General features: G+C 43.9%; 1 protein-coding gene across 1 annotated transcript in view; it reads left to right on the top strand.

The window, feature by feature from the left end:
* Positions 1-2,037: 2,037 nt before the first annotated feature.
* Positions 2,038-18,438, top strand: part of NLRC5 (NLR family CARD domain containing 5) — a gene marked incomplete at both ends in the record, with an annotated part of 61,149 nt that continues 44,748 nt past the window's right edge. Inside the window, 4 exons of the mRNA XM_084256857.1 lie at positions 2,038-2,332; positions 9,918-9,977; positions 14,999-15,067; positions 16,220-17,891. Of these exons, the coding sequence (XP_084112983.1) occupies positions 2,038-2,332; positions 9,918-9,977; positions 14,999-15,067; positions 16,220-17,891 (2,096 nt within the window). The remainder of the gene's footprint in view (positions 2,333-9,917; positions 9,978-14,998; positions 15,068-16,219; positions 17,892-18,438) is intronic.

Below are 18,438 nucleotides of genomic sequence, written 5' to 3'. Positions count from 1 at the left end.
GAACAGGATTGCTAGTCTCCTAATTCTGGAGCGAAGGATTTTTCTGCTATCATCTCTGTCTCCAAGACTTTTTTCCATGAAGTCTCCATGAATAATAATGATGCGATGTGCCTTTGCTGACAGGGTGGTTATCCCAACAAGCTTGATGTTAACCATCAAACTCTAATGCCAGAAACAAAGGTCTTGTGTTATACTAGTGGGAGGAGAAATGTGAGGATGAAGAACTTCTCAGAAATCACTCCACCCAGACCTTTTCACCCATCTGCTGTCTCTGCCCTGGATGATATCTTTATGGGCAGCATGCACTTTGGACACAATAAGCCTAGGTTATGGCCATGTCCACTTGCCAAGAATACATTAAGTCTAGGGGCTTGGTCTGGTAATTTACAGGCCTGGGGGAGGGGGCAAGAGATCTCAGTTCTGAGCCATGGATATAGCTATGACCTTGGGCACATCATTTCCCCTTCTTTGACCTTACCATCTATTCAATGAGGATGTTTACTCCGTGGGTGGGAGCATGTTTTATGAATTCATGACTGTTTCTAACTCTGTGCCTGAGAAAGGAGTAGTTGCTGTTGGTCTAATTGTGGAAGGATGAGCAAAGAGGGCTGAAGACTCAACCTCTGCTGGGTCTGAGCCCCAGGACACAGAGTCCTCTGCCCCAGCCTCTGGGAGATGGGGAGTCACTTCCTCAGTGAGCCTCCCACATTTTTCAGAGTTAGAAGTGGAGTTTCTTGGAGTTGTGAGGATTTAATAAGATCTCTCAAGTGCTTAGAACTGTGTCTAACACACAGTAAGTGCTTTTGAAGTGCTTACTATTATCATAAAGGAATAGTATAATCCACTGCATGATGGACAGCAACTGGCTAATTAATCCAGAATTATTAGACATTTAGGTTAGTTTTAGGGACAGTTTTAAGTATTATAAGTAATCTTGAAATGCACAGTTTTGTACTTGAAATTTTAAATCCTCCATGATTACTCCATTTTGAATGCTAGCAACAGAATTGCTGAATCAAAAGACCAAATACTTTTCAGGTTTTCGTTATTTAGTGCTCCTTAATTTAGATTAGTACTACTACAAACAGGTTTTTTGAGAGCTCCAGATTAGGTGAGAATTTGGTTAGAGAGAGTGGAGACAGTTTGTATCAGCTAGGATTAGATTTCACCAAGAACAACAGAAAGCCCTAAACAACAGTGATTATAACCGAATAGAAATAGATTTCCTTTTCCTTTTCTTGTATTAAGAAATAGATTTCTTAATACAAGTTCAAAGTCAGAGTCCAAGGCAGGTGGATAGCGTTAACCCCCACCATCCTCAGCACTGGCTTCTGCCTCATGATCCAATATGGCTGCCCAGGTTTTAGCCATCACATCAACATTCCAACCAAATGGAAGAAGCCAACTTCTACCTACATCCCATAGGCCAAACTTAATTCCATGTCTGCATGTAACTACAAGGGAGGTAAGAAAATATATTTGATTCCAGATAACCAGAGAATATTCAGGGGTTCTAAGTACTAAGGAAGAAGAGAAGAACAAATTTGGGGGGCCAATTAGTTGTCTCTGCCATGTGCTTAGCTTAGAGAGAGCAGCACAGATGAGTCCATGGAAACAAGAATGAACAAACCATCCTCAGGGGACCATCCATAGGGATGAATGAGATCATTCCAGAACTAGGATACAGACACACTTGGCGTGGGGGGCAGGGAATGCATGTGTGATAGGGATACAGAAGCAGGATCTCTGTGGTGATTCCTGGCCAGAGGCATTGAGAATCCATGGAAAAGGTCCATCTGTCTAATCTCTGCCCCTCAGCTATGGGGGTCCCTGGCTTCTCCCTAACTGAGTTTTCCCCATCTTTACCTGCCTGCTAACTCAGCTACCCCCTTTAATAGCCACCCTTCGCACCTGCCCCTAACTCACCTAGCTCCCAGCTCATCTGCCCCCCAGTTCACCTCTAAACTCACCTGTCCCCCAGCGTACCTGCCCCCCCCAGTTCACCTACATACCTTGTGCCTGCAGGGCCAGCTCCTCATGGACCCCCTTAGCATCCAGCTGGGCAGCAATAACCTGTGGAGCTGGCTCGTGAGCCTGCTCTGCACACACCTAGAATGGCTGAATGCCAAGGTGAAGTTCTTCCTCCCCAACATGGACCTGGGCTCCAGGAACGAGGCCACAGACCCCACAGAGAGGGTGAACCTACAACTCAAGAAGCTATACACCCAAGGTCAAGCCACCTGGCAGGGATTCATCAACTGTGTGTGCATGGAGCTGAGCGTGCCCCTGGATATGGAGGTGCTGCTGCTGAGCATGTGGGGCCATGGAGAAGGTAGGGGCAGGCACAGAAGGTACAAAGCACCCTGCTAGCTCCCATGTCGTGAGGACCCCAGGGAGGCCCAGGGAAGGCCTGTGTCACACTGGGAGGACATGACCAAGACTAGAACAAAATCCATGCTTCTGGATACTTCCAGAGCAGTCTTTAACACTACCAATCATCTGGGAGGCCTGGGGAAGCCCTCTCCCCCTGTCCCACCCCAGTTGCCCAAGGAAGGATGATACAAGGAGAAGGGATCAGATGATTCCTTCTGGTCAGGAAATTACAAATAGCCCATCATGCCTGCGAGGTTTTTCTTTGCAAGGTGGGGGGAAACAGACAGTGAGATCCCTCTGATCTCTGACTGCTACTGATGGGAGGGGCGTTGACCTTGCAAGGTCATTTCTTGGGCACTTTCTGCTTACACAGCACTTTGGGGAAAGCTAACATTAAGGCAAGAAAGCGGAAACTCACTCAAGAACTCCCCCATGAGTTTCTCTTTGTTTTGGTTATTGTCTCTTTTGCTGTGCAGAAGCTCTTTAATTTGATGTAGTGCCAGCTGTTTATCTTTGCCTTCACTATCACTGCTTTGGGTGATGTGTCTGTAGAGATGTTTGTTTTTTTTAATTTTTTTTTATATAATTCTTCCATCATTTTTCATTTTTGCACAATGTATGCGTTTTCATTTTGGTTATATTCCCCATACAATTCCTACCCCCCTTATTTTGGCCCTAATCCCTCCTCTCCTTCCCGCCTCCCCCCCTACACACCCATTAGTGTGTCTCTGGTTTATAGTTGCTTGTTTGTCCCTTATTTAGGTTTTCTAGATTCCTGCTATGAGTGAGACCATCAAATATTTTTCTTTTTTTTTTTTTCTGGCTTATTTCACTGAGCATGATCCCTTCCAGCGCCATCCATGTTGCTGCAAATTGCATGAGTTTATCTTTTTTGATTGCTGAGTAATATTCCATTATATATATGAACCACATCTTCTTGATCCAGTCATCTATTTTTGGGCATTTGGGTTGTTTCCATAGCTTAGCTATTGTAAACAGTGCTGCCATAAACATAGGGGTTTAATGTTTCTGTGTGCTTTGGGTAAATACCTAGGAGTGGAATTGCTGGATCATATGGAAGCTCTATCTTTAGTAGGTTGAGGACTCTCCACACAGCTTTCCATAGTGGTTGGACCATTTTGCACTCCCACCAGCAGTGCAGGAGAGTTCCTTTTCCTCCACATCCTCACCAACATTTGTTGTTGCTGTTTTTTTTAATATGTGCCATTCTCACTGGTGCAAGATGGTATCTCATTGTAGTTTTGATTTGCATTTCCCTGATTACAAGTGATGTTGAATATTTTTTCATAACCCGTTGGCCATTTGCATTTCCTCTTTGGAGAAGTTTCTTTTTAGCTCTTCTGCCCATTTTTTGAGTGGATTATTTACTTTGTTTTTGTTGAATCTCATCAGCTCTTTGTAGATTTTTGTGATCAGTCCTTTATCATTAGTGTTGTGTGCAAAAATTTTCTCCCAATCAGTGGGGTTTCTCTTAGTTGTGGTTATTGTCTCTTTTGCTGTGCGGAAGCTCTTTAATTTGTTGTAGTCCCAGCTGTTGATCTTTGCCTTCACTATCACTGCTTTGGGTGATGTGTCTGTGAAGATATTTTTGAGGTGCATGTCATGTAGTATTTCGTCTATATTTCCTTCTATATATTTTATGGTTTCAGGTCTTATGTCTAGTTCTTTAATCCATTTTGAGTTGGTTTTTTTGCATGGTGTGAGGTAGAGTCAAGCTTCATTCTTTTGCATGTAGTGTCCCAGTTTTCCCAGCATGATTTATTGAACAAACTTTCTTTGCTCCATTGCATATTCTTTGCTCCTTTCTCAAAGATTAGTTGACTGTAAATCTGTGGGTTTATGTCTGGATTTTCTATTCAGTTCCATTGGTCTGTGTGTCTGTTCTTGTTCCAATACCATGCAGTTTTGATGATTATGGCTTTGTAGTATAGTTTGAAATCTGGGCGTGTGATGCCTCCATTCCTTTCTTTTTTTTTTTTAAGGAGAGCTTTGGCTATTCGGGGTTTTTGGTGTCTCCATATGCATTTCATCAATATTTGTTCTATTTCTTTGAAGAATGTTATTGAAATTTTTATTGGAATAGCATTGAATCTGTAAATTGCTTTTGGTAGTGTGGCCATTTTGATAATGTTAATTCTTCCAATCCATGAGCAGGGGATGTCTTTCCATTCTTTGTGTCTTCTTCTTTTTCTTTTAACAGTGTTTTATAGTTTTCTTTGTATAGGTCCTTTACCTCTTTTGTTAGGTTTATTCCCAGGTATTTGATTTTCTTTGTTTCAATAAAAAAGTGGGTTTTTTTATTTCTTCTTCCAATTTATTGTTTGTGTATAGGAAGGCTACTGATTTTTGTGTGTTGATTTTGTATCCTGCCACTTTACTAAACTTACTGACTAGTTTAATTAGTTTTTCTGTGGAGTTTTTGGGGTTCTCTATGTATATTATCATATCATCTGCGAAGAGTGATAGTTTGACTTCTTCTTTTCCTATTTTGATTCCTTGTATGTCTTTCTCTTGTCTTATTGCTCTGGCCAGGGCTTCCAGTATTATATTGAAAAGCAGTGGTGAGGGTGGACATACTTGTCTTGTTCCAGATCTTAATGGAAATGCTTTCAGCTTTTCACCACTGAGAATGATATTAGCTATGGGCTTGTCATATATGGCCTTTATGATGTTGAGGTATGTTCCTTATATCCCAAGGATTTCAAGGGCCTTTATCATAAATGGGTGTTGTACTTTGTTGAAAGCTTTCTCAGCATCTATTGATATTATCATATGGTTTTTATATTTCTTTTTGTTGATATGTTGAATTACATTGATTGATTTTCAGATGTTGAACCATCCTTGTGTCCCTAGAATAAATCCTACTTGGTCGGGGTGAATTATCTTATGGATACATTGTTGAATTCTGATAGCTAAAATTTTATTGAGGATTTTTGCATCAGTGTTCTTTAGAGAGATTGGCCTGTAGTTTTCTTTTTTAGTGTTGTCCTTGTTTGGTTTTGGTATTAGTGTAATGTTGGCTTCATAGAATGTGTTTGGTATTATCCCCTCCTTCTCAATTTTTTTTTTAAAGATTTATTTATTTATTTATATAAGCACTGGGTACAGTCAGAAGCACGGGAGGGTGAGAGAATTCACCAGAGCCAGAGCGGGGAGCAGAACAGGCAGATGGACGAAGTACACTGCTGAGGGGAGCAGCGGGCAGCAGGAGACGTCTGCGCGCCATGTGGGACCCTCACCCAGCGGCCAGGGATCGAACCGGTGCTGCAGAGGCTGCGGGCAGCTTTGTAACCCAGCGCTCAACCGCTGCGCCACTGGAGAGGCCCTCCTTCTCAATTTTTTGAAAGAGTTTGTGAAGGATAGGCACAAATTCGTTTCTGAATGTTTGGTAGAATTCATTTGTAAATCCATATGGTCCTGGGCTTTTGTTTTTGGGGAGGGTTTTTTTTTTTTAAAGATTTATTTATTTATTCAGTCAGAAGTGCAGGAGGGTGAGAGAATCCACCAGAGCCAGAGCAGGGAACAGAACAGGCAGACTGATGAAATACACTGCTGAGGGGAGCAGTAGGCACAGCGGGAGAGGTCTGTCGCACCATGTGGGACTCTTGCTGGTGGCCGGGGATCGAACCAGCGCTGCAGAGGCTGTGGGCAGCTTCACAACCCAGTGCTGAACTGCTGAGCCACCAGAGAGGCCCTGGGGAGGGTTTTGATTACCAGTTCAATTTTACTGCTTGTAATTGGTCCATTTACGTGTTCTAATTCTTCTTTATCTAGCCTTGGGTGATTGCAGAGTTGTAGGAATTTGTCCATCTCTTCTAGATTGTTGAGCTTGTTTGCGTGTAACTGTTCATAGCAGTTTCTGATTATTCTTTTGGTTTCTGCTGTGTCTGCTGTGATTTCTCCCCTTTCATTTGTGATCCTATTTATTTGTGCTTTCTCCTGTTTTTCCTTTGTGAGCCTGGCTAGGGGTTTGTCTGTTTTATTTATTTTTTCGAAGAACCAATTTTTGGTTTCATTGATCTTTTGGATTTTTTTTTTTTTAGTTTCGATTTCATTTATTTCTGCTTTGATTTTTATTATTTCTTTTCTTCTACTGGTTTTGGTTTTTGTTGTTGTTCTTTTTCTAGTTCTTTGAGCTGTGAGATTAGGTTGTTTCTTTGAGTTCTTTCTTATTTGTTGATGTGAGCCTGTTTTGCTATATCGTTTCCTCTTATTATTGCTTTTGCTGTGTCCCATACATTTAGGATATTGGTGTCCTCCTTGTCATTCAACTCAAAGTATTTTTTAATTTCTTCTTTTATCTCCTCATTAGTCCAGTGGACTTCCAGTAGTATGGGTTTCAATCTCCATAAGGTAGGAGAGTTCCTTGCCATCTTTTTATGATTTATTTCTAGTTTGATGCCTTCATGGTCAGAGAACATGGTTGGTATGATTTCAATCTTGGTGTATCTGTTGATGTTTGTCTTGTGTCCCAGTATGTGATCGATCCTGGAGAATGAGCTGTGTGTGCTTGAGAAAAATGTGTACTTGGATTTTTTTGGGTTTAGTGTTCTAGTTTAGTTTAGTGTTAAGCCCATGAGCTCTAGGTCCTTATTTAGAGCTTTAATGTCCTTACTTATTTTTTGTCTCATTGATCTATCCATTGTTGATAGTGATGTGTTTAAGTCTCCTACTACATATGTGTTTTCTCTGATGTCTGTTTTCAGAGATGATAATAGTTGTCTGATATATTTTGGTGCTCCTTCATTTGGTGAGTATATGTTAATGAGTGTTATTTCTTCTTGAAGTATTGTCCCCTTGATCATAATGTAGTGACCCTCTGGGTCTCTTTGTACCTTTTTGAGTTTGAAATCTGTTTTATCTGATATAAGTATAGCTGTTCCTGCCTTCTTTTTTGGTCCATTTGCTTGTAGGATTGTTTTCCATCCTTTTACTTTCAGTCTATTTTTATCTTTTGTAGTTAAGTGAGTTTCCTGGAGATAGCAAAAGATTGGGTTTTGTTTCTTAATCCAGCCTGCGACTCTGTGTCTTTTTATTGAAGAGTTTAGTCCCTTTACATTTAGAGTTAATATTGATATGTTAGAGTTTGTATTTGCCGTTTTGTCTTTTCTCTGGTTTTATTTATTTATTTATTTATTTATTTAAATTTTTAAATTTTTTTCTCTTGTTTCATTCTTATTCATCCCTCTGTTGGTTCTGGTTTTAGGACTCCTTGTAGTATTTTTTGGAGTGGGGGTTTAGTCGTAATGAAATTCCAGAGTTTCTGTTTGTCTGAGAAGGTCCTTATTCTTTCTTCATGGAGGAAGGAAAGCTTTGCGGGATAGAGTATTCTTGGTTGGCATTTATTGTCTTGAAGTCTGTTGACTATGTCCCTCCACTCTCTCCTTGCCCGCGTAGTGTTTCTTCAGAGAAGTCTGATGTCAGCCTGATTGGTTTTCCTTTGTATGTTATCTGTTTCTTCCCTCTTGTCAGCTTCATTATTTTTTCCTTGTCTTGGATTCTTGGGAGCTTTACTATTATGGGTCTTGCTTTATTTTTCCTTTCATCATGGAAGTTTGGTGTTCTTCTTGCTTCTTGTATGTCTATTTTCAGCTCTTTCTTCATGTTTAGGAAGTTCTCTTCAATTATTTCCTTGAATATTTTCTCTGTTTCTATGTCTCTCTCCTCTCCTACTGGAATTCCTATAACTCTTCTATTTCCTTTCCTCATGGAGTCAGATGCCGAAGTCTTTCTTCATTCTTTTTCATTTGTACTTCTCTTTCCTTTTCTGTTTTGGTTCTTTTTATTTCTGTGTCTTCGAGAGTGCTTATTCATTCTTCCATTTCATCTATTCTGCTTTCACTGCTTTTCCCAGAGTTCTTTAGCTCCCCCATTAATCCTTTGATCTCCTGCATTTCTTTCACTTCCCTCTTAGGGGACTCAGTTTCATTCTTCTGATTGTTGATTATTTTTCCCTTATCATTGTTTTCCTTTATGACTTCTGTCAATTTTTTAATCATGGCAATTTTAAATCCTCTTTCTGGGAGGCTCAGAAGTTCTTCCAAGTCACTGTTGTTGCATTCTGGTGGGTGATTTTCTTTTTGTGGTATGTCTTTTCACTGTTGACTTGCTAAGTTGCTTGTAGTTTTTCTTCTCCCTGCTGCTTGTTTTCTAATTTGTCCTATGTGTTGGGAAACTGTCACTGGCTGGCATCTTTCTGGTGTGCTTTTTCTGAGATGTCAGAAACTGGTGGTCCAATTGAGTCAAATACTCTATGCCAGAAGTCCAGTAGGGCAGTGGTACTATGTATATGTTAATGGTCTCTATGACAGAGTATCTCCTCCTTCTGTATTTGTTTAATTCCAAAGATGTGCCTTGAGGTCCCCCAGACTGCCCTGGAGGTGAGGTGGCTGGATTGTCTGCTGGGTTCCAAATCGCTGGATCCCCCTCTGTGCTCCAGCTCCCTGCCAGGCGAGGCCTGGCTTGTGGGGGCCTTCCGCTCACCTCTGGCTATGGGGGCAGCCCTTTCCCAGTTCCACACGGTCTCAGTGGGTTCTGGAGGCAAAGATCCCTACTCTAAAATGGCGAGTCAGAAGGGCACTTCCCTGCACCTGCAGTCTGCCTGGGCGGTGTCTGGCTCCCACTTTGGGCTCCAACTGGAGTCTACCAAACAGGACCTGGCTTATGGGGCCCCTCAGCTCACCTCTGGCTGTGGGGTAAGCCCTTTCCCGGTTCCAAGCAGTCTCAGTGGTGCTGGACACATAGGCAAAGATCCCTATTCTAAAATCACCATTTTAGTCAGGAGCACTCTTCCCTGAGCCCGTGGTCTGCCCCGGCTTCAACTGGATCCCCCTCTGGGCTCCAACCTGTAAAGATGTTTTTGTGGTTCATGTCATGTAGTATTTGGCCTATATTTCCTTCTATATATTTTATAGTTTCGGGTCTTATGTCTAGTTCTTTAATCCATTTTGAGTTGGTTTTTGTGCATGGCATGAGGTAGTAGTCAAGCTTCATTCTTTTGCATGTAGCGACCCAGTTTTCCCAGCACCATTTATTGAAAACGCATACATTGTGCAAAAATGAAAAATCATGTAAGAATTATATAAAATAAAAAATATATATAAATATATAAATAAAAGAACTCCCCCACGAGGTAGGAAACACGGGGTCAGTGTGCACGCACTTGCCTATTCACACAAGTGTGTACATAACACCATGCACATGGGCAAACATACATACATACATGTGTGAACATAACACCGTGCACATAGGCAAACATGCACACATGTGTGCACAGTCATGCACAGACTTGCACACATCTACCTGCACTGGCACAAGCTGGCATGTCCACACACATGTCTACCCATGACTGTCTTCAAGGTTCGCCACCCGCTGGGTGCACCATGTAGAGCTGAGTGTGAACTGGGTTTTTCCCTTGCTGGGGACCACCCTGGGGGGTGAGCGCGGAGCCAGATCCTAGGCCAGAGCAGGCCCCACAGCATCCACCCCTTCCCTCAGCTCTTCTATGCTCCCTTCTCTTCCAGGGTTCCCCAGCCAGGTGGAAGCTGGTGAAGAAAGCCAGCCTGAAGCTAAGCTTGACCAAGGTGAGTCCTGGGGGTGGGGAGTGGGACATTCAGGTCCCCACACAACCCAGAGGAGGCAGCTGTTGACTGGCTACCACTGCTTCCCACAAGCCATCCTCCTCCTGTCCCCCAAACCATGTGAAGGGGTCCCCTCCCTCAGCCCCAGTTTTGCCTGCTCTATGCGTTTCTTATTTTTTTTTGTTTAACTTTTATTTATTTTTTATTTTCTATATATTTTACATCATTCTTCATTTTTGCACAATGTATGCTTTCTCCTCTTAGGTGTATTCCCCTTAAAATTCCCACCATTCATTCACCCGTGCACCATCACCATAGTCTCTTGTGTTCTTCCCTCCCCTATTTTGATCCTTCTCCCTCCTCCTCCCCTACAGAATGTCTATGATTTATAGTTGCCTTTTGATTTTTATTTTTTATATATTATAATTACCTTTTTTCCTGATTCCCTAATTTGGTTCCTCTACATTCCTCCTATAAGTGAAACCATCCAATATTTTTCTTTTTCTTTCTGCCCTATTTCACTGAGCATAATCCCTTCCAACTCTATCCATGTTGCTGCAAATGGCATGAGTGTATCTTTTTGATGGCTGAGTAATATTCCGTTTTGTGTATAAACCACATCTTCTTGATCCAGTATCTGTTTTTTCTATAACTTACCTATTGTAAAAAGTGCTGCAATAAACATCCCTTTATGCCTTTCAAAGCTTTGTTCTGTTTTGTTACCCATCCCCAGGGGTGTAACATGGAGCCTCCTGGGAAAGTCTGAAATTGTCATTCCCTAGCTACTGTGAGAACCCCCTGTGTGGTTCCACTAGAGGAAGCCTGTTCTCACTTCCTGTCCCAAGCTGGGGGCCTGGAGCTCCAGCTCTCTGACACCTCAGCCTGAGCTGATCCATAGACTATGCTCCACACCCAGGAAGCCTCTTCCTGATTTTCTGATCAGGTGTCAGCAATCAAACAGTGACCAAAGATTCATGGGCCACAGTATCCTCAGAATATTTCTTTCTTCCCTTTTTTTAAATTGTGGTAAAAACATGTAACATAAAATTTTCATCTTAACCATTGTTTTAGTCTGCAGTTGAGCCATGTTAGCTATGCTGGTTACTGTGCAACTGTCACCACCACTGTCTCCCTAACTCTCTTCATCTTGTAGAACTGAAACTCTAGATTCGTTAAATTCATGTTTCTGTTCCTCCCAGCCTCTGGTAACCCACATTCTACTTTCTGTCTTACTAATCTTGATTACTCATACATGCAATCATCTTGTAACTGGATTATTTCACTTAGGCTAGTGTCTTCAGGTTCAGTTATTTTGAATTTTTTATTTCTCTCTGTATTTTACATCATTATTCATTTTTGTACAGTTTGCTTTCTCCTCTCAGGTGTAATCCCCTAAAATTTCCACTACCAAGTCATCCGTGAACCATCACCATAGACTCTTGTGCTCTTCCTACCCCTCTTCTTCTTAATCCCTCTTCCTCTCCCTCTCTTGCTGAATGTCTCTGATTTGTAGTTGCCTGCTAGTTTTGTCTTTTTTCCCCCTGAAACCTTATTTGGTTCTCCCATATTCCTCCTATAAGTGAGACCATCCGATATTTTTCTTTTTCTTTCTGACTTATTTCACTGTGCATCATCCCTTCCAGTTCACTCCATGTTGCTGAAAATGGCATGAGTTTATCTTTTTGATGGCTGAATGGTATTCCATTCTGTACATATACCACATCTTATTGATCCAGTCATCTGTTTTGGGTCATTTTCTAGGTTGTTTCCATATCCTAGCTATTGTAAATAGTACTGCAATAAACACAGGAGTACAGGTCTCCTTTCAAATGAATGTTTTTGTGTCCCTTGGGTAGATTCCTAGGAGTGGAATTGCTGGGTCATATGGTAGCTCCATTTTTAGTAATTTGAGGTTCATCTATTTTTTAGCCTATTGTTGCATTGCCTTCCTTTTAAACCTAAACCATATTCCACTATATGCATACATTTTACTTATTTAATACACGCTACATTTTACTTATCTGTTCATCAATGGACACTCGGTTTGCTTCCATGTTCTAGCTATTGTGAAAAATGCTGCCCTGGAAATGGGGAAACAAGTATCTCCTCAAGACTCAGCTTTCCATTCTTTTGTATGTATGCTCAGAAGTGCAATTGCTAGAACAGGTGGTAACTATTTTTATTTTTTTTGAGGCCTCTCCATTCTTCTCCCCAGAACAGTTATATCACATACTTTCCCACGTACAGTGAGCAAGGGTTCCAGTTTCTCCACATCCTTACCAGCATTTGCTGTTTTCTGTTTTGTTTTGTTTTCTTGAAGTTTGTAGCCATCCTAATGGGTGTGAGGTGGTGTCTCATGGTAGTTTTAATTTATATTTCCCTGGGGATTAGTTGCATCTTTCATGTGGTTATTAGCCATTTGTGCCTTCTTTGGAAAAGAAGTCTTTTCCCACATTAGAATTTTAAATCAGGGCTTCCTTTGTGGCACAAGGGAATGTCAGCACTGTGAAGCTATCCACAGCCTCTGCAGCACAAGTTCAATTCCTGGCCAGGGTGGTGACCCACATGGCACAGCAGACCTCTCCTGTCTCACCTGCTACTCCCCTCAGCAATGTATTTCAGTAGATCTGCCTGTTCTGCTCCCCACTCTGTCTCTGGTGAATCCTCTCACCCCCCACAACTCTGGCCTGTGCCCCAGTTCTTGTATGTATAAATAAATAAATCTTTAAAAAAATAAAGCCCCCATTATTAAAAAAAAAGAATTTTAAATCAGGTTGTTTTGTTGCTGTTACAAGTTTTTAATCCATAATATTTTTATCCATAATATTATGATAGATCAGAAATAGGATTTATAAATATTTTCTCCCAATCTGTGGGTTACCTCATCTCATGATGCACACATTTTAAAATTTTCATTCAAGTCCAGTTTGTCTGGTTTTTGTTTTGTTACCTGTGCCTTTGGTATCCTATCCAAGAAATCATTACCAAATTCAATGTCATGAAGCCTTTGCCCTATCTTTTCTTCTAAGAGTTTTGTTATTTTGGGTCTTAAATTTAAGTCCTTGACCCATGTTAATTTTTGTCTATAGTATTAGATAAGTGTTCAACCTCATTTTTTGCATGTGAATATTCATTTTTCTCAGTGCTATTGTTGAAAAGACTGTCCTTTTCCTATTGGATGGACTTGGAACCCTTCTCAAAAGTCATTTGACTATATATATATAAGGGTTTATTTCTGGACTCTCTAGTCTATTCCATTGGTCTATGTGTCTATCTTTATGCCAATAGCACACTGTTTTGATTCTTGTACCTTCATAGTAAGTTTTGAAATCAGGAACTGTGAGCCCTATAGTTTTGTTCTTTTTTTCATAATTGCTTTGGCTACTCAGGATCTCTTGAGATTCCTGTGAATTTTAGAATGCATTTTTCTACTCTGGGAAAACAATCATTGGGATTTTATAAAGATTACATTGATGCTGTAGATCATTTTGTGTGATATTGACATTTTGACAGTATTAAATCTTCCAATCCATGAACATGAGTTTTATTTTCATTTATTTATGTCTTCTTTAATTTTTTTCAGTAATACTTTCTCATTTTCTTTGTGAAAGTCTTTCATCTCCTTGGTTAAGTTAATATCTAAGGATTTTATTCTTATCGATGCCATCATAAATGGAATTATTTTTATAATTCCCTTTTGAGAATATTCACTGTTTGTGTATGGAAATACAACTAATTTCTTTGTGTGTTAACTTTGTATCCTGCTACGTTTCTAAATTTATTAGCTTGAACAATTTTTAGTAGAATCTGGGATTTTCTAAGTATAAGATCATATTATCTTCAAGCTAATCATTAGCTTCTTCCTTTTCAATTCATTTCCAATACTTCTTCCTTTGTTTCTTTTTCTTGCCTAATTACGCTGGCTAGAACTTCCAATTACTCTGGCTAGAACAATCCAATATGTTGAATAGACATGGTGAAAACCACAGCCCTTCTTTGTTCCTGATCTTAAAGGAAAAGCTTCCAGTCCTTCACCATTTAATGTGACATTTGCTGTGGGTTCAGCACCTTATTTCCATAGAAGTATCAACTTTTAACTTATAGCTGTGCATAGCACCAACAGTCTTGAACAGGAAACATCCACCCCATGATCCTGTCTCCTCGACAAATCAAAGCTTTTTGTCCTGGTCCCTCTGACCCTTATCACTGAGCTGACCTATTTGTCACATAGCTCTGGCCAGGCTTGATTGCTGTTTAGCCAGTGAGTCCCTTGTTAACAGAGGACTTGAAAATTTTTGAATTATTCTCCAACTGGTTCCAGCACTTCTTTGATACTCCTGGGCCTCCCTGCAATCTTGAAACTAAAAGGTTGACACCCTGGCTGGGAGGTGAGGGGAAAGGGGCTTATTGCAGGGCTGTTCTGATACGTCACTAACATCTGGCTGTAGGATTCTGCTCTACTTCTTGAGAGTCTTCCATAGTGCTCTCTCCCCTTCCTTTTTGCTTTCTTGTCCTTCCTTCCTCTCCCAGCCTCTTCCTGAAAAACATTAAAGTGTCTCTTATAAATCCATGTAACCAGACAGAACTCGTGGAACCATTAAAGGAAGGGAGGAAATGTGGAAGATGTGAAATTAGGGTGCTAAAACTCACTGTCACAGCAAGGAGGGTGCAGGTCTGGCCAAGACTCTTGGAAACTTTACTTCTCCAACCAGTTGTCGCCTCAACAAAACTGGGTCTTTCCTAAGCCAGTTAGTGCTTGGGGCTGAGTGTTTTTGAAGTTGCTGGCTGTGGGCCCTGCTTTTGCTCCTTGGACTGGGAGATCTTACCCTCTACCCTCTGGCCAAGTCTGGGACAGCCTTCTGCAAAGAGAAGCAGTCTTTGTCCCTGCCTGTCTTGGCTCAGTCCCTGAGTGTGGATATATTTATCTGCCTGCAACCTGTTAGTAAAATGGAGCTCTCCAATGGTGCTGGGGACACCCAGGTACCCAAACCCTATCCCTTAATTCCTTCCTTCATTCTTTCTAGGTCTCAAGCGACCTCATCAAAACTGTGGATCCTCACCCCGCCGCAAACAGTGCAAGCAGCAGCAACGAGGTGGGTACCAAGGTGGGAAGGACCTGATATAGGGATGCGTTGGGGCCAGCACACAGATCCTGGACTATGTCCCCTGCTGACAAGCTTCTAGGTGCCGGTGACTCTTATCTTCCAAGCTTCCAGGAAAGGAAGATTGATGGGCCTAGGTGGGTAAGGAGAGGCCTGAGTCTGGCGAGGAAGAACCTCCCCCAACAGGAGGTAAAAGGGCTTTTCCAGATATGGCTCAGCTCAAGGAGCTAGAAGCTTCCCTCAAGTCACAGCTTCATTGTCCAGGCTCTTTCAGGGACATGCCCATGTCCTCAGGTTTGAGGGAGCCCCAACATGACCTCAGACCTGGACCCTCATTGGGCAATTTAGAGTGAGCAGGATACAAGGGAGAACCCCTCAAGGCAGAAGCTCTAGGATTCCATGGGAAGATATGGATATTGCTGAGGACCAGTCAGGTCAGGGGGAACAGAGCAGGCAGAACTCTCAGGCTCCACCAGTTGACCCACCAGCTGGGAAAACCAATCCCCAAGCATAGCCAGAAGATTCATAGGTGGACAGAAGATTCACAGGCCACACCCACACGATACCCCACCCCCAGTGATGGTCCTCAGAGATCCCCCATCAGTGGCCCCAGCCCTTCCCTTGGGCCACCCAAGCTATCTCAGTGACTGACTCAGCACTTAAAAGCTCAGTTATCTGTCACTGTAGAAACCCAGCTCTGGAAAGCCCAACTGACCTGTGCTTGGGCCTCCGCTTGTTAGTGCTCACCCCTGGGCACTGCAGAACTGAAATATTGGGAAAGGGTGCAGGTTACTCAGCTATCACTATACAAGGCAGTTCTAGTAAGATTCTATAAAGGAATTATCCATCGTCCTCCCCCCCACCTCTGAAAATGTCTCACATACACCCTCACAGTAACAAAATAAATAGAATGATTCACACTTCCCCATTCAGACTTCCTTGTTTCAATAACTGCCAGAGACTTCTGTAAGCACTTGTGTGGAACCAATTCCTTCTAGGAATGAAGTTGGCAAAAGAGCTCGCTGTGTGCCCTTGGGGCCCTCCCTATCCCATTCATGCATAGATGAGGCTGCAGGCTAATGGCAGGATGAGGGGTTCTGGGGCTGGGACAGCTGCACTCACACCTCCTCCCTCTCCCTGCAGAGCTGGCCAAGAGGTATCTGCAGCTGCTGAGAACTTCGGCCCTTCAGCGCTATGGCAGTGGGTTCCCTGGCCCAGGGCCACCCCCCTCCCTCCACCAGCCCTATATACCCCCAATCTTGCAGTGGAACCGGGCCACTGCGCCCTTCGACACTCAGGAGGGGGCCATTATGGGGGACCTCAAGGCAGAAGATGACACTGATGCTTATCTCCGGGACCTCTTCAACACCAGGGCTAACAAGGGCCCGAGGGTGATGGTGCTCCTGGGGAAGACGGGCATGGGCAAGACCACCCTGGCCCACCGGCTCTGCCAGAAGTGGGCTTGCGGCCAGCTGGACCGCTTCCAGGCTCTGTTTCTGTTTGAATTCCGCCAACTCAAGTGGATCACAAGTTTGCTGACGCTGCCACAGTTGCTTTTTGACCTGTACCTGAGCCCCGAGGGAGACCCGGACGCTGTCCTCGGGTACCTGACGGAGAATGCGGACGGAGTCCTGCTGATCTTTGACGGGCTGGATGAAGCCCTCCACCCAAGTGCCAGCAGGAAGACTGCAGGCCCTGAGGCCCCAGACTCAGCCCTCACCCTCTTCTCTGATCTCTGCCACGGGACTGTCCTGCCTGGCTGCTGGGTAATGGCCACTTCCCGTCCAGGGAAGCTGCCCGCCTTCCTGCCCACAGAGGCAGCCATGGTCCACATGTGGGGCTTTGATCGGCTGCGGATGGAGGAGTACGTGAGCCACTTCTTCAGTGAGCAGCCCCTGCAGGAGGCGGCCCTGGCAGAATTGCAGGCAAATGGACGCCTCCGGAGCATGTGTGCTGTGCCTGCCCTCTGCCGCGTAGCCTGTCTGTGCCTCCACCACCTGCTCCAAGGCCACTCCCCAAGCCAGTCTGTGGCCCTCCTGCCCACCCTGACTCAGAACTACCTACAGATGGTGCTCACCCACAGCCCCCATGGGCCCCTGTCTCCTGAGTCCGCGCTCGGCCTTGGTGAGGTGGCCCTGAGGGGCCTGGAAACTGGGAAGGTCATCTTCTCTGCAGGAGACATCCCGCCACCCATGCTGGCCATCGGAGTGGCCCATGAGCTGCTGACCTCCTTCTGCATCCACACAGGTCCTGGGCACCAGGAGACAGGGTATGCCTTCACCCACCTTAGCCTGCAGGAGTTTTTTGCAGCCCTCTACCTGATGGCTAACCGCAACGTGGACAAAGACAGCGTTGCCGGCCACATCACCCTCAATTCCCGTTGGGTGCTGCGGACTAATGCTAGACTGGGTCTCTCAGAACATCTCCCCACCTTCCTGGCAGGTCTGGCATCCCATGCCTGCCGTCCCTTCCTTAACCAGCTGGCACAGTGGGATCAGGTGCTGGGTGCAAAGCAGGCTGCTGTTGTGCAGGCATTGAAGAAGCTGGCCAACCGCAAGCTCACAGGACCAAAGGTTGTGGAGCTGTGTCACTGTGTGGGTGAGACCCAGGAATCTGAACTGGCTGGCCTCGTGGCCCAAAACCTCCCCTGTCGACTGCCCTTCCACAATTTCCCACTGACCTATGGTGACCTGGCTGCTGTGACCAACATACTGGGCCACAGGAAGGCCCCTATCCATCTGGATTTTGAGGGCTGCCCTCTGGAACCCTGCTGTCCTGAGGCTCTGGCAGGCTGTGGGCAGGTAGAGCATCTCAGGTGAGAGTCAGGGGAAGGGAGAGAAGGGAGGACCCACGAGGGCTCTGGGCTTTTGGGGAGAGGGAAGGTTACCATCTGGGAGTCCCCTGCTGAGCAAGAGAGGGTGAGAATCTAGACAGTGAGAACAAAAAGGCCCTTTCTGCTCCTTCCCAGTGACACAGTGAGGAAACCCTATGCCTCACCAGGACCTCTGAGGTCCAGTTGGATTCCCCTCTCACTGTGGGCCTGGGGTTCTGTCCAGGCTGTGCTTCTAGAAGCTGTTTGACATCTGCAGGCTAAGCATGGATTCTGGACACACTCCATGTGTTAAAACTCAGTGCTGGAAATAGGGTACATTCATTCCACTCACATTCCATTGGTGAGAACATAGTCTTATGGCCACACCAAGCAGCAAAGGAGGCTGGGAAATGCCATCTCTGGCTGGGAGGGTTCCCAGCTTTAGCTGTATTTCCATAGATGAAGTGGAGTGGACTTGGGTGGACAATTTGCAGTCTCTGCCATACTGTGTATTTACTACTACAACAGTCACAACCACAGCCACCACCAC

This window comes from Talpa europaea (genome assembly GCF_964194135.1).
Source record: "Talpa europaea genome assembly, chromosome: 16".
Lineage (NCBI taxonomy): Eukaryota > Metazoa > Chordata > Mammalia > Eulipotyphla > Talpidae > Talpa > Talpa europaea.
Note: the sequence above shows the minus strand (reverse complement) of the source record. Positions and strands in the feature narration are given on the sequence as shown.